The sequence below is a fragment of the Cupressus sempervirens genome, chromosome 11 (assembly GCF_028749045.1).
Source record: "Cupressus sempervirens isolate cs-2001-9-10 chromosome 11, ASM2874904v1, whole genome shotgun sequence".
NCBI classification, from domain to species: domain Eukaryota; kingdom Viridiplantae; phylum Streptophyta; class Pinopsida; order Cupressales; family Cupressaceae; genus Cupressus; species Cupressus sempervirens.
Window position 1 is genome coordinate 365,976,030 of NC_143128.1, and position 15,936 is coordinate 365,991,965.

At 31.8% G+C, this 15,936-nt stretch overlaps 1 protein-coding gene across 1 annotated transcript; it reads left to right on the top strand.

Moving 5' to 3' along the window:
• Window positions 1-1,028: 1,028 nt before the first annotated feature.
• LOC149529587 (uncharacterized) lies at window positions 1,029-8,145 on the top strand. The gene is made up of 3 exons (XM_089809527.1): window positions 1,029-1,184; window positions 2,518-2,647; window positions 6,693-8,145. Exons 1-3 carry the CDS (start codon window positions 1,052-1,054, stop codon window positions 7,789-7,791), a joined length of 1,362 nt encoding a protein of 453 aa, XP_089665653.1. The 5' UTR covers window positions 1,029-1,051; the 3' UTR covers window positions 7,792-8,145.
• The last annotated feature ends 7,791 nt before the right edge of the window (window positions 8,146-15,936 follow it).

The following is a 15,936-nucleotide window of genomic DNA, read 5'->3' on the forward strand; positions in this document are numbered from 1 at the left end:
AACGTGGACTATTTTCTATAATCTTTTGGACAATATGAAGTAAATTCCTCATTACATCATGATTAATCAAAAATCATTGATCTCAACTGTTTAAAGGAAAGTTGAGACAACTTAGTTCTTTGATAGGTTGAGTCCACTCTATAACTTTTTGGACGATGCATAAAAAGAGTTCCTTGTCAAGATTGAATTTTCGACAATAACTACCTATACTCACAAGAACTCCACAACAACCATCATGAAAAATATCTCTTTAAAATGATATACAATAGACCTCTCACCACACATCATGATTAACCAAGATCAAACCAACAATATACACAATATTAAAGAACGTGATTCTTCAATAAGATGAACTCAAACATCATACAATAGACATCTCACCACACATTATGATTAACCAAGATCAAACCAACCACGTACACTACACTAAAGAACAAACAAAAAAAACTCATTGATAAACAACATATAATAGACCCCACCCCACACCACAAATTGAGACAAACCAAGATGTGAGCTCACCCAGATAGGCCCTCTCTCTCTTTTCCATTTAGTTGTATATGACAAACGCTTGGAATCTAGAGAGCTGTGAAAGGGCATTTGTGGGGAAGGAAGAGAAGAGCGGTGTCGTTGACAAAGGAAGTCACATAGTGATAAACTGCGTGGGTGGTTGAAAATGGAGGAGAGGCACGTGAAGCAGAGAAAGTCGTCTGTGTGTAAAAAATGTTGAAATTTGGGAGTGGTGAAAAGAGGGAGGGGTCTGAGAGCACGTGGCTGCGTAGGAGAGATTGATGATGGCAGTAATCTCCGCTTCATCCATGTTGACCAAGAAGCCCATGTCTTTGCCAGACAAGTAAAATTGCACGAGCTTTTCGTCAGGTTGAAAAAGACTGCTGAGTGCTGCTCATGCCATGGAATCTTTCTATCTGATGACATAACAGTCTCTGGGAATTTTCTCTTTTTTCTTCTCCGACGACTTTGGCGTCACGCAACGAGAAGAGAAGAGAATAATAAAGGTATATATACTTGTGGTGGAGTGGAAAAGGAATTGTACATGGGGCGTGCTTCATGCTGTGACGAAATGGGATTGAAGAAGGGACCTTGGACTCCTGAAGAAGATCAGATTCTTGTTGCTTACATTAACAAGAATGGCCATGGCAATTGGCGAGCCCTCCCCAAACAAGCAGGTTTGTGTGTGTTTTTCTCAGGAATTTGCAATTGGGTGCTTTAGATTTTGAGTTGTGCATGTCTCAAGCCTCACTTAGGTTATAGGTCTGTTATTTTCTATTGACTTTCTCTTCTTCTGGAGTATTCGACTGTAGAACATATTTGGGCATCTCATTCTGAAGATAGATCATAGATCATGGCTTGTATTTTGGTTTTGAAGATACGTCATAGATCATGGGTTCTATCTTCATTTTGAAGATGGTTATATAATATGTTTCTTATCTTCTATGTTTCCTATCTTTATTCTGAAGATGGGTTATAGAATATTTTCTAAATTTTCATTGTAAAGATGAATTATACTTTCATTACCAAGATTGATAACGAAACATGGTATGTATCTTCAAAATAGGTCATAGACTATGTTTCGAATCTTCATTTTGCAGATGGATCATAGAACATATTCCTTTATCTTCATTATGAGGATCTTCATTTTGAATATCAGTCATAGAATATGCTCCAAATCTTCATCTTGCCCATGGATCATTAAACATGTTTCTTATCTTCCTTATGAGGATCTTCATCTTATGAAGATAGATGCTCCAAATCATCATTTTACCGATGGATCATAAAACATGTTCCTTATCTTCCTTATAAGGATCCTCATTTTGAAGATAGATTGCAAAACACATTTGAATTCTTCATTCTAAGATTGAATCATAAAGCATGATCTGCATATTCATTTTGAAGATAGGTCATAAAACATGTTCCATATCTTCATTTTGAAGATAGATCGAAAGATATGTTTGAAACCTTCATTTCAAGTATGAATCATAAAACATGTTTTGTATCTTCATTTTGAGGAAAGGTCAGAAAACATGTTCCTCAGTTTTGTTTTGAAGATGATCATAGAGCACGTTTGAAGTCTTCATTATGAGGATGGGTCATGTAAAACATGCTTTCAATTTCTATTTCTAGAAGTCATAGAAGATGTTTGGTATCTTAGCTTTGACAATAGCTTATAAAACATGCTCTATATCTTCATTTCAACAGTAGATCATACAACATGTTTTGTACCTTCATTGAATATGTTCCATCTTCAGTTTTAAGATAGATCATAAAATATGTTCCCTACGAATCATATAACATGTTCTATATCTTTAGAGGGTGGGTTATAGAACATATTCCGCATTTCAATTTTGAAGATGGATTATAAAACATGGTGCATATCCTCGCTTTAAAAATATGATCCGACATGATTGAATGATGGAAAATTTCTTATATAGTCGAATCTATAGATAATCTAAACTAAGAAACTTTAGGTTTCTAATATAATACATGTCATTTCTTTTGCAGGGCTTATGCGATGTGGTAAGAGTTGTCGACTGCGGTGGACAAATTATCTGAGACCAGACATTAAACGTGGCAACTTTAGTCTGAAGGAGGAGCAGACAATCATCCAACTCCATCAAATCTTGGGGAACAGGTAACTTAACTGAAACTTGTTCAAATAGAGTAATCTGTAAAAAATAATAGTTTGAATATCTCAAAAATTAGGGCATGGGCTTCTAGTGTAGGGTAAATTTGATATATTAAACAGTTCCCTATATGACACTGATTGTAATACATGTGTTTATTGCTGCCTGCTACTGCTTGTGATGCGATTGTAACAATGAGATTTTGTGGGAGTTGAGTTTTTTCATTGGATTTTTTAAGTACTTTTTGTTGAGAGGATAGGACTTTTACCTTATAGTCTTTAGCAGGGTATGAAAGGGTACGAAAGTGTTGGTGTTAAGATTATGTTCTCATTCATATTTTAAGGAGGATTCAGTCAGTTACCATGCGTTAAGTTCAAGTTCAATAAGGAGAACTGTTTATTGAACTATTTTTAAGTTTATATGTACTCCACTTTTTCTTGTATGATTGGTGATCTCTTACATAAGATCTCTCTCCACCACAGTACGTGCTTTTGATAAGATATATGATTTACAATCAGATACCGGATACCAGCCCCATTTGTTACATTGGAATTTTTTTTTCAAACTTTTCCACTTATTGAATGTAGGAAGAAGTGACTTCAGTATCTGACTACATCAAACAGTTGGATTTTAGTGGAGTTAACAATATAATTGTTGGCACCCGTTTTCTCTACTGATAAGATAGATTGTTTGTAGAATCTAACTCTATATATTCTTGAGTTGATATTTTAGATTATTCATCTCTTTCGCATGAGAGATCACTGAAATATTAATTAAAAATGTAGACAATCAAAACAATCTTTAATATGATGTAATTTACAAAATTTTCACTGCACACATAGAGCTTGTAATAAATTTCAGTTTCTCTAATGTTAACTGTTTGCTTTCCTATAAACCATCTCATCTCTAAAATTATTTTGAGATCTCTATTTTCTATATATATTTCTTTGTTTTTCAAATACAGTATCGTGTACTATTATATACATTTATTTTTCAAGCTTAAAAAATAATATAGTGTAATGATTTCAGTTTAATTGGTTCAAGTATTAAATGTAGAGTTAGTGTCATTTGAACTATTTTTTATATTTATTTTTAAAGTTTAAAAATAATATAGTTTAAGGAGTTTAGTTTAATTAGTTCAAGTATGAAATGTAGAGCTAGTGTATGAGGTGGTTTCTAAATAAACAGATTTTTGAATTGTTTCTCTTGATCTTTCACATGTAGATTTTTGTGTAGTTATGCTTGTAAAAGATAGTGTTGATTTAGTGTTGATTTTCAAATGATAATATATTTATCAAAAGTACAAATAATTTTTTCAAAAAGTACGAAATACAGATCAATTTTAGTCTAAAGCTTGTGTTTGATGAAAGACTTGTTAAGATTAATTATATATGTAATATAATTATCATTGACCATTTCATTATAGAAGTATAGAACATATTTTAATGATTTAAATTTTGAACTGTGATGATCAATGATATGATATCCTCAATGTTTTAGATTATAGTAAAAGCAAGTTTTGAAGGGACCCAAAACTCTTTACAAAAAACTAAAGATAAACATTCAAAGCATTATCAAGTTTTACAAGGATCTGAAACCTAAAGTTAAAAAACATACAAACCAGGTTTTACAGGACCTGAAACCAGGAGTTTAAACCAAACAAAACAACTAAGTTTTAAAAGGACTTGGAACCTAGAGTTTTAAAACAAACAGGAAAGCAAAAAGAAAAAACAAGCAAAACCACCCTGACCAAAAACCAGCACGCCCGATCCACAGCCCGTACCTATAGCAACTCCTTGATTATATTCGCAGTCGAAGGAACAGGAGCCCCAAGAGCTTGAGCAACATTTTTCTTTGTGCTCTGCCTATGATATCCTCAATGTTAAGAATTTAGATACAATAATTAATCTGATTAACAAACATTTAGCATTATACAATGACAATTATTTTTTCCTTATGTACATTAGTAGGAATTCTCTCAGCAAATATAGTATGAAAAGTGATCAACAAACAAAGATTGGCAACCTATTTTTTGTTTTGTACAGTAGAAAAAATTCTCTCGCTTAATATATGTATAATATGAACAAAGGAGTTTATCTTATTAAGAAATATACATTTAATATTTTAAAATGATAAACATTTTTTTCTCAAGTTGGTAGTGAAGGAATTCTCTCACCCAATGTAATAGAGTAGTGGGCACATTCATGAGTAATGGATGATAGAAAAGTTTTTTTCCATGAACATTTTACTGTTCAAAGTTGGATTTGACTAAAATGTAGTTATGTAAACATGTTTAGTTTATTATTTTTTTCTAATTTTCTTTTATATATTTAATATATCCACACTTTTAGCCTTCTGTTATAAACAAATAGAAGTTCTACATATTATAATTAATATCTTTGAGCTATGCTAAGAATTAAAATATTATAAAACATATAACTCACTGACTACTTGAACTCCACAAATCAAGATGGGAGGCATGTTTTAATGTTTTGAACCCACAAACTCAAATTTGTAAAGCTGAAAACCCTTCCCCACTATTTTGTGAGATGAGCTGCTGATAAAAGTATGACAGTTGACATTGAACCTGCAACATATTTTGCTTTGTACATGACAGTATCCAGTGACTTCTCTGCCAAGTTATTATCCAATCTTTATTTCGAAAAAATACAAACTCAATGACTACTGGACACATACAAGAACCAATTCTATCAGCTTTTGTTAAGTAAATCTTCTTTCGATTAAAATACTACTTCTTCTTTAACCGAAGGAAAGAGGAGCCATCTTTTGACATTTTGATCCTCTCGACTGCAATGTCAACCTGCATGTGCTTCGTACATCTTATTGACCCGCTGCTGTATATGACCGTTACCCAACTTCATATGTGTCAGATGTTTCGGGTCTCTCGAGAAAAGCCACAATCATAGCCAAAATTCTACCTTATTTTCCGATATTCTTTCATAAGCTCAAATTTGGAGAAGTTTGGACACATTTCATTTTTTCAACAAGGCATATAGGGTACAGTCCAAAGTGAAGTATATAAAGTGAAGTATATAATGTCAGTTGAATTTTTTATAAACAAAAGTATTAAATAGTCAAAGTTGACTTATTCTTTTTATGTCTAATTTTTCTTTAGTGTGTGATGTTTAAGAGTAGTCTCTTATAACAATGTGAAATTTAGTTTCTAGATTAAATTGTGTATTGTATCAATTTTTCTAAACACATTTTATAATCTATGATATTTTTATTAATTGTTTGAACCTATTAGCAATAAATGACAGAGGTGATTCAAATTTGAAATTAATTTTGTATCAATCTTTCCAATCACGCTCTATAATTACCATTTATTTTTCCATCTATAATTAGATCAGCGGTTTCATCTAAATGTCAAATATACTTTGCATCAATGTTTTGGATAGCAACTCTACTAACTAGGACTTATTTTGCATCAATATTTCAGAATGCACATAGAGTTTGATTCAAAACATATCTAATACACTGAAATTCAAATAGAAAAAATTGTACTCAATGTTTTATGATTTCTTTTTCCATTCATGAAAATCAGAAAGTGTCATCTAAATGTCAAATACTTTGAATCAATGTTTTCAATAACAACTCTACCAACAATTATCTATTTAGCTTCAATATTTCAGACTATATTTAAGATCTGATTCAAAACATTGCTACAAAATAAATCTGATATAAAAAAAGATTATAGTCGTTGTTTGAAATTGTGAAAGTCTGATATTTTCTAAATTATGTATTTGAAAGAATAATATAATGTTTTGTTTATGACATTGTGTAAGTAAAACTGTATGATTGAAAATATTGATATCAAATTAGATTAGACACAACGAAATCTAAAAGCTAAATTGTATTCAATATACAGATACCAAAAATCTGGAGTTATGAAGAATATACATTCCAAAACTATTATGAGCTATTTTGTCATTCTTTCGTGCGAGACAGATGTATGATCTTATATGTTGATATAAAATAAATTTGTGAAAATGAAATGTAAACCTCATAAACTATTTTGTGTGTTGTGTGCAGATGGTCAGCTATCGCCTCACACCTCCCAGGAAGAACAGACAACGAGATAAAAAACGTGTGGAACACCCATTTGAAAAAGCGTCTTCTCCAAATTGGTGTAGACCCAGTGACCCACACTCCTCGAGCTTACTCTTTCTTCTCCCACCACATCCACGACTTCAAAAGACAAAGAACTCCAAGAAAAACAACCTCACCAAAAGAGCCCAACAACACTACAGCTGCAGAGCCAGAGAAACCAGCAGAAGTCATGGGCAGCAACAATGAAAACAACAACACATTATCACAACAGTCCACAATAGAAGAGCATGAGGAAGTTTGCAATAATAATAATAATAATAATGCTCCAGTTTCACCAAAGTCAGTGACAGCCAACTATTCATCCTACTCAAGCGACTCTTCCCAACACTCCACAGAAGCAATGGAGCTCCTCTACGGATTCAATGAAATAAACCCACAAAACATAACATTGGATAGGACTCACGAGAAGAAGGAAATGGACTACAGCAGTCTTCTTCAGTGCAGCTATGCTGATTCCTTGAATTTCATAGTAGAAGAAGACCAAGAAATGAGCTATAACCAGCTTGACTGCAAGCCGCCTCCAGCTGTCAGTACTCATGACCTCAACTACCTCAGCCTGGCCATGCAACAGAATAATACTACGTACCCTCATGACATGCAACACAACTCTACGTACGATTACACTTCTGACCTGAATTTCATCAACTTGGGTAACAATGTCAATGAGTTGTCTCTATGGCCAACCAAGCAGCACAACAATGTGGGTGACAAAATGGGGAATTATAATTCTATTAGTAGCACAAATACTAATAGTAACTTTTCAGTGGAGCAGTTTCTGGAGCTGGCTGATCAAAGCAGCATGACTATTGAAGGAGGGAAACAATGTGAGGAAATGTGGGCATGGTGGGAGAATAAAGGAGGAGTAGAGGAAGCACAAGGACAAGAGGGGCATAACAATAGTAGTATTAATAGTAATAGTAATAGTAGTAATAATAGCATGAGTGTGGGGATGGAGTATTGGGTCAATCTATTGAGACAGGTGGGGCCTTTGCCTTTTCTTGACTCCATCTCTGATAACTGATATGGTCTATCCTTTCCTCGGCCATGATTTAGCTGATATAGTGATCTCTTTGCTTTGATATTTGGGCTTTGACCTCTCTGTCAATATGCCTGCTTTCTTTCTCTCTCTCTTTTTTCATTTGTACCTTGCTCCATAAAGAGAAGAGCAATTTCCCAATGTGGGATTCTAAGTGTGCTTCTTGTGTCTTGAACTTGTTTCTTCCCTTCAGTTAGATGTGTGGTCTCTGTGTACATGTGATAAGACGATGGACTGTTACTTGCATTGGTGCTTCCCATGGCAGGAGCTGTGGATGGATGTATTTGTCTGTGTCCTCTCGTACCTTCCAATATCTAATGAAAGTCAGATTTTATTGTTTGTGGGTATTTGTTTATAAAATGTTTTTTGGATAATGAGCAGGTAGCAAGAAGTTGCTGATCCGTGAAAGATAATGAATTTATTTTTTAAATGTTTACATGCTATTGGTGAAGTTGAATGGCTCACAGGGTTCAAGTTTTGCTGAGTGAAGGCTCCCACACCATAAGGGATGTGCCCCATGTGATTCTGAGGCCATGATGCCCCTCAGTCCTTGGCTCTAAGCAGCTGCCTTCAGGTATAAACTCTCCATAAAAATAAAATTTACATACTGAAAGATGATTGTATAAATATTTATGTAATAAGTTTATTAATAATATATTATTAGTTTATAATAAGTTATTCTTATAAATTATGAGCCGTGTTCATGTGACTTTAGAAAGTTTTTTTTTTTCTTACTATAGTTTATTAATTTCTAGATGTAAATTTTAATTGGTTAATATAATTGACTAGTAATTCTGATAAAAAAGAAAAGATTGGCTTTGTATTTTGTTGGGTAGCTTTGTTAGATATGAACTTCTATTGAAGAAAAAGATTGTTTTTATTATTAATTATGTATATTTTGAATTATTGTTTTGGGTCTTTTTGTTAGATAATGAATATTGATAAATGTATTTAGTTATTTGTTTATGAGTAGTTGTATGTTTTAATTATAGATTCTTGAGTCTAAATATATACAACTATCTACTGTAATGGAAAATGAATACAATTTAATAATTTTAAGTTTACATATATTATTTGTACGTTATGTAGTTTTTCTGATTATGTGATTTCTATATTCCTATAATATCTGAGTAGTAGGGACACTCTATTAATACATCAAAAATGTGATGGGACTTATCTATTATTGTGCATTGATATGAGGGAGAGATATGCTATTGAAATATTAAGGAAGAGAAGTAGAGCTTGGAAGAGAAATACAATATAGGGTTTGAAGGAAAGACAAGCAAATTACTTGAAGAAAAAGGTCTTCAATTATAGGTGTGAAGATTTGGAGAGATTAAATATTATTTTCAACTCCAATTGTTGCAATGTTAGGACATGTGATGTTGTTGTCTACCACTTTTTTTTTGGAGCATTTTCCTTTCTAGTTTGATAGTTTCAAGTACATTAAGACTTGGTCAACACTTTCCATGCTATAAGAATTACAATTTTATTGTTTGATAGTCATAAATTTATTTTTGAAGGAACTTTCATGGTCCAAAAGAAAAGATTGATACATCGTTTGGATATTGAAAATGATTTTTATGGTAAAAGGAACTATGTTTTGAAAATGTATTATGAAAATTTGAGATTGATTGGTAGAATATATTTGTTGCGTTTATTTAATTTATCATAGAAACTATTGTGGTGGCTCTTAGTTTCTTTTCCCATAGACAAATTGATGCAGGATAATCGATAAAAAAAAATGATTCTCTAGTTTACCTATTATAGTTTCTCCAATTTGTCTATTGAATAGTTTTTTATTAATTACTTTTTAGACATATTGTAATGGTTGGTATGGAATGATAAAAATGGTTTGCATGGGGAGAGAAAAACTTATGCAACAAAAGAGAAGAAGAAATTAAGATCATGTTGAAGAAGGTTCGAAGATTGTGTAGGGGAGAGACAAGGTTGTATTGTCCAAAGCAGATAAAGGGTTCACAAATGAGGATTGTGTACCTTAATCATTGGCCAAAATGTGTTGAAGTGCTACACAAAGGAAATGAGGTTGTGTAGAGGGAGAAAAGCCTTTACTTGACAATAAATACAATTTGAGTTCTATATTTTTGTAATGGTATTATGGTCGTATGAGTCTTAGTGAATTTGTATTGGTTTGTCAATTAAACTTGAAAAATGATGAACATTTGAATTGATAAGGGTGTTTTCACTATGTTGTTTTGTTGTTAATTGTATGTCTTTAAGTTCCTATCACCTTGAAGATAAAAGTTGTTTGCATTTTTTTTGGTTGTGGAGGTATTGATCCCATCAATTGGTATCATAGCCAATGTTCTTGAGTGTGCAAACAAACTTGTCATAGGGAGGCATTTTGTGCCAAAACATGCAAGTAGAGGAGAGAAGAAGATCAAAAAGTAAGTACAATTAAATGTAACAGTGAGAAGGATGAGGATTAGTGTAAGAAGAGCTATAAAATTTTATCTTGGAAAAAACACGATGACAAAGTAAAGAATATAAAGCTCCATGATAAGTTAAACGTGATTAGAGTCATTTTCCCAATATTTTTATGATGATAGGGAATACACAAGATGCCAAAGACAATAAGTTTGTAGAAATGCCATGTCCTGTGTAAGTCATTGTAATAAAGAGAAAAAATGATAATGAAGACTACAAGTATTTTACAAACTCTAAGGAAAAAAATTATCAACTGATAGAAAATAATAAAAATTTCAATTTTAAAAGATTGAAAACTTTGAACTTTTCTCATCTTGATGCTTTGAGGATGATGATACTTAAAGTGGTTTGGATTTTGATTACGAAGTAAAGTTGATTCATGTTTTCATTTTTTAAGATGACATTTTGTAATGAAAAGGAAGACAACTTTGTGTTTGTCTATATGAATGTGCACTTAAAGGAAAATTTTAGTTTAAAATAACATATTGATGGTGAAGGTGTAGAATTTTTGTGAAAGAGATTGCAAAGAAAGATGTGGTAAAGTAAACAATTTAAATAGGATGTAAAGTAAACAATTTAAAGGTGTAGAATTTTTTTTGACATGTAAAGTAAACAATTTAAATAAGATGTGGTAAAATAATTAAAGGTTTTATTAATCTATATAATAATTCACCCCTCTCAATATCATATTCTATTCAACATGGATAATCTATAGAACCTAGCCTCAAAATAAATCTCTTTGATGAAACTAAAATACATTGATTCAAATTGTTTAACAAAATTTTCTCCCCTACTATTTACAATCAAAAGGCTCAAAGATCTAAAATTTATTAATAGCCTCTAGGGATCTCATCCACCCAAGCCTAAACTATAAAATCTATAATCCAGAAAGAAAACACAATTTTTTGAAATTTCTTGGATTGCTTTTGAGACATTAAAAAAAATCTTAAACTCTTGGATTGAGAGTAATTTTGGTCAAAAGATAGGGAGTAAAAGTAGATGTGTATCCAAGATCTTGAGATTAGTTGGTTAAAAAAATTGATTTTCATTGTGTATATCCAATTACAATTTTTAATAGGGATATTTGAAGATGAGTTCTAAGTTGTGGCTCTTGGTCTTTCATACTTTTCCTCTAATATGGAAGTGGTTTATACATAAAAGTAGATATCTAAGTACTGACTCTTAGTCTTTCATTAAATATTTATAATGTATTTTCTCACCAAAAACTTGAATTGGTTTAATTTTAATTTTCTTGAATGAAAAAATATATTATTAATCATTATTTAATTTTAAAAAAGTAGTACACTAATCAATAGAGATTACCAAATATTCTTTGTAAAAGTAACACTAAAATTAAATTGAAGTCTTTCCCTTCACTCAACTTTAAATAGAAATATTTTTTTGAAATTTTCAAAAAGTAGATTAATTTTTTAGACTCTCTAGATGAACTTCATCAAGTGAATATATAATACTAAATAATTATAATTATCCACAAGGTGTTCATGAAAGGGACAACACAATACTACTTGGGTTCATATTAAGAGTTTAAAATTAACAAAAAAGGGGATAATATATTGAATAAATAGGGGTGGGAATGTCTTTGAGGTTCATTTGGGAGTTAATGTAGGAAAATACGTATGGAGAGTATTGGGTGTGTATTGGAGGAGGATGGAAAAAGTAGAGTTTATGGCAATGTGTGTTAATTATAGGGGGATTATTTAGTATGTCACAAATGTATATGTTACAATTCAAATTCACTAAGTGAATATCTAGTGTGATCTTCTAACTTCTAGATCACTAATCAATACCCCTAGTTGACCAAATATTTTTCGGCTCCTAGTTACCTCCCCAAGGTTAGAGCATTCTCTTGGTAGGTTTTAATTATTGGTTTTAATTATAGAATATTAATTTCATTCACACTTATGTTGAGTATTTATTCCCCTCATCTATTGCATCCTAGATGAAAATGCTTATAAATATAGAGATCAGGTTCTAGTCATATGCTCTTCTTTAGGTCAATGTTATATATTGTTATAACTCAACTTGTGTTGGAATGAGGCACTTCCAACAAAAATAGTTCACTTTGTTCTTCATGACCACTCCTTATTAAAAATTCACCCTATTCAATTTTATTGGAAGTCAATCCTTTATCTCTCACTTGGAATATTTGGCTAAAAATAACATAATTTTTAAATCAAGTGAGAATGCTACATGTTGTTTTGTACTATATTGGAAATTTATTTTTAGAAAGTGTTGTAAATTTCATCTTAAATTGAGATATAATACATAAACCTTTTCCTTTTTGAGATGGTAATATTCTTCATATTTGGAATCTTATCAAATACATCCTTATATTGATTACCCAAGCATCAATAGAAATCTTGTTCATCTTTTTTTCTAATCATTTTAAGCTAGACTTTGATGAAACCTCTAAAGGAATCTAAAGGAAAAATAATGTGAGAGATATCATTAGATATCATGTGAGTGATACAGAAATTCTTTTTTTAAGATTTAAAATACGACTAACAACATGGATAAGGTTAATGGATTAATTTTAAGGATTGAACCAAAAATAAAAATGAAAATTTGTAGATTGAAGAAGATTAGTTGCTTCTAATTAATCTTATATATCATAAATGTTCAATAAATTGGGAGCATGAGTTATGCATTTCTTCTACTATTATAAATTTATTCAAAAGATGAAATTTTATAACCATTTTTTTTTTAGGGAAGTTGATACCCCTATTGGTTTCTTTCTAAATCTAGCCACTACTTACAAACAACCCTCTTTGAGTTAATGAAAATTTCTTTCACAACCTACATTTTTGATATTCTCAGTCTTCCTAATTATTGATTATTTTAATTCCATCACTACTAGATATATGGATTTCCATATTTTTTTGTTGACTTTGTGGTCAGTACCTCCTTGGAGATTCATGATATGGCTTAATCACCTACCATTGGTCAGGTTAAATATGGCATTTATATTAGGAATTGACAGTTTGAAATTTTGATGCAATGACAAATGAATCTAATTATTGGTATTAGATCATTTGGTCATAGTACAAGTCGTAGACCTTTAATGAGTGTTGAATGCTTAGTCAATGTTGAGGGGGAGATTAGTGATGACTTGGTGGTTAGCACCTCCTTGGAGCTTTGTGACATTAATTAACCCCATTTTATGGGTCAAGTTAAATCTGGCATTTGTATCGAGTTTTGACAATTCAAAGTTTTGATGCAACAACAAATGATTTCAACACACACAAGACATATTTTATAGTGGCTCACTCAAATAGGCTACATCCACTCTTCAAGCAAGACAATATTAGCATTTACTTATCAATAATTTGCATTTAATCTACACTTTAATTTGTACAAATATTCAACTCTTCAAACATAAAAATACACCAATGGAATGAAGAGAAAGAGTAACTAAATGATCCCAACTATTGCACATCACGTTCTAAATAATCTCCCACTTGAAATCCAATGTATATCCATGCAAACAAAAAAAAACAATGTCTACTTTTTATTCATAATCTCACATAACAATTGAATACAAATAAGCTCTCCAAGATTTCAATACCTCTAAAGTCTTTCTCACCAACGTCGTGAATAAGTCTTCTCGATTCAAATTTGAGTCAACAATTCCCTTGTCAAAATTATCCTTACTTACTTACATTCCCTCACTTGTCTTTATCATTGATAGTCTTACCCAAGCCTCTATAATCTTTGTAGAAAAATGAATCATTTTCCAATCAGTAGGCTCTGGAAGCTTACTAAATATTTTTTATTTACAAATCTTCTCCAAATACATGTAGAAGCCAGTTCGCATCCCCAACTAAATTTTCTAGTAACAACCCGGTCTTCTTAAATGTCATGATAGACCACTTAGTTCCTCCACTTGAGCCTAGCATAAAAATGAAATAATTTTTGGATATAATTTTTTAGGTTCATTCATGCTATCTTGAATGAATCCTCATCTTTGTCCTTGGTGTACACCCCACCAATTATCATTGTGGAACAAGCAAAATTAACAAAGGCAACATCTTTTTCTTTTATCAATACATCAATCATCTTATGTAGTGAAATAAAACCCATTCTATCTTGTGAGAGTTAGAAGAATTCATTCCCACAAATATTCATGCATTTCCTTAATCAATGATAATCAAGTAGAAGCTCAAATAGACCTAGCTAAATTACTTTCACAAAAAGAGACTCTAGAGTTTATATTATGGGTATGTGTAGGATCATGGTGTACCAAAAAGTAGCGATGTGAAAAAAATATAGTTTGAAAATGTCTAAAAGCATTTCAAAATTTTCTCTGACTTTTTTTCACCCATCCTGGTACCAAACCTAGAAAGTAGGCCCACAACCCTTATCGGGTATCTGATTTGATATCGGATACTTGATTTTATCGGATATCTGATATAAAATTGGATATCCAATAATATTGGGTATCCAATATCAAATCAGATATCTGATAATATCGAGTATCCGATATCAAATTAGACACCCAATAACTGTACTATTATTTTAAAAAAAACACAACCTGAGGGTTGTTGTCTTGACAGTGATATAGCATTTTTTGAGCTTGAATATCCATTTTGTAATCGGATACGTGATAATAGTGTTGGAATGTTCAAAATGGGAAGAGTACTTCTAAAGGGGGGGGTGTTAACCTTTTCTAATCCTTTAAATCAAATAATTGAAAAGTAAACTGCATGCATGTAAACATATAAATGAACATAAAGTAAACACATGTAATAACACATAACACCAAATTTTGGTAACCTAGAAATCCTCTAGGAATAAGAAGGTAAAATTGGGGTGGGGATGATACCCACAAAAATTACTATAGCAATAATTGTTTGACCACTTCTGATGGTCTGCCCTGTTAAAGGCTTTACACTCTATCAATAGTGACCTAGTTAGAGGATTTACAAACACTTTATATGAAGTGTCACCCTATTAAAGGATTTACAATAAGCTATTAAACCCACCTAATACAATAGGATTTTCAATCACCTTCTCCAAAGGTTCTCCCACCTAGTTGTTAAGCTAACCTATCAATATAGGATTTCCAACATCTAATACAATGTCAAGAAAGTATTAGAAAAATAAACTTGACAGTATGCAATCTTTAATTGCTAAATTCATGCACTTGATCTGCTTTCTTTGATCTTGATCCTTTGAGATCTGGTGTCTAATCGTGTCCCTTGTACTATTCTGATCAACTGGATATGTAATTGTTTCTTTGTTCCTCTAAGTCTTTCACACTTTCACTTTGAATTTCACTATAGTTTCCCAATACATTGTTCTCTTCCACATACCTAATGGAGTTTTTGACCTCCTTTTAGAGATTATGAAGACTTAGGGTTAGGTATGGATCTATGATCCATATTGAATCTCAAGTTCTTGCTTATTCCTTGCACTTTTATCATTGGTTGCATGCCTTCTCCATTTTTCTGATTGGTTGCATGTTGATTACATAGGAAATGTAAAAGATTTGTCCTTATCCTTTTCCTCCTTTGAAATCCTTCCATGTTAGCTCCAAAAATGGTTTACATCTGAGTTTTTGAGGCATATGTTGATTCTGTGTTACTCGGCACATACCGGACTACTGGTGCTCGGCACATGTTTTTTCTTGGATTGCTCGGCACCTATTACATTTTGTCTTGC

What these genes read in the sequence shown, in the direction of transcription:
- LOC149529587 (XM_089809527.1), top strand. Translation starts at nt 1,052, where the DNA reads ATGGGGCGTGCTTCATGCTGTGACGAAATGGGATTGAAGAAGGGACCT. An exon ending in AGCCCTCCCCAAACAAGCAG is followed by an intron (nt 1,185 to 2,517) that starts GTTTGTGTGTGT and finishes TTTCTTTTGCAG; the next exon opens with GGCTTATGCGATGTGGTAAG. An exon ending in CATCAAATCTTGGGGAACAG is followed by an intron (nt 2,648 to 6,692) that starts GTAACTTAACTG and finishes TGTTGTGTGCAG; the next exon opens with ATGGTCAGCTATCGCCTCAC.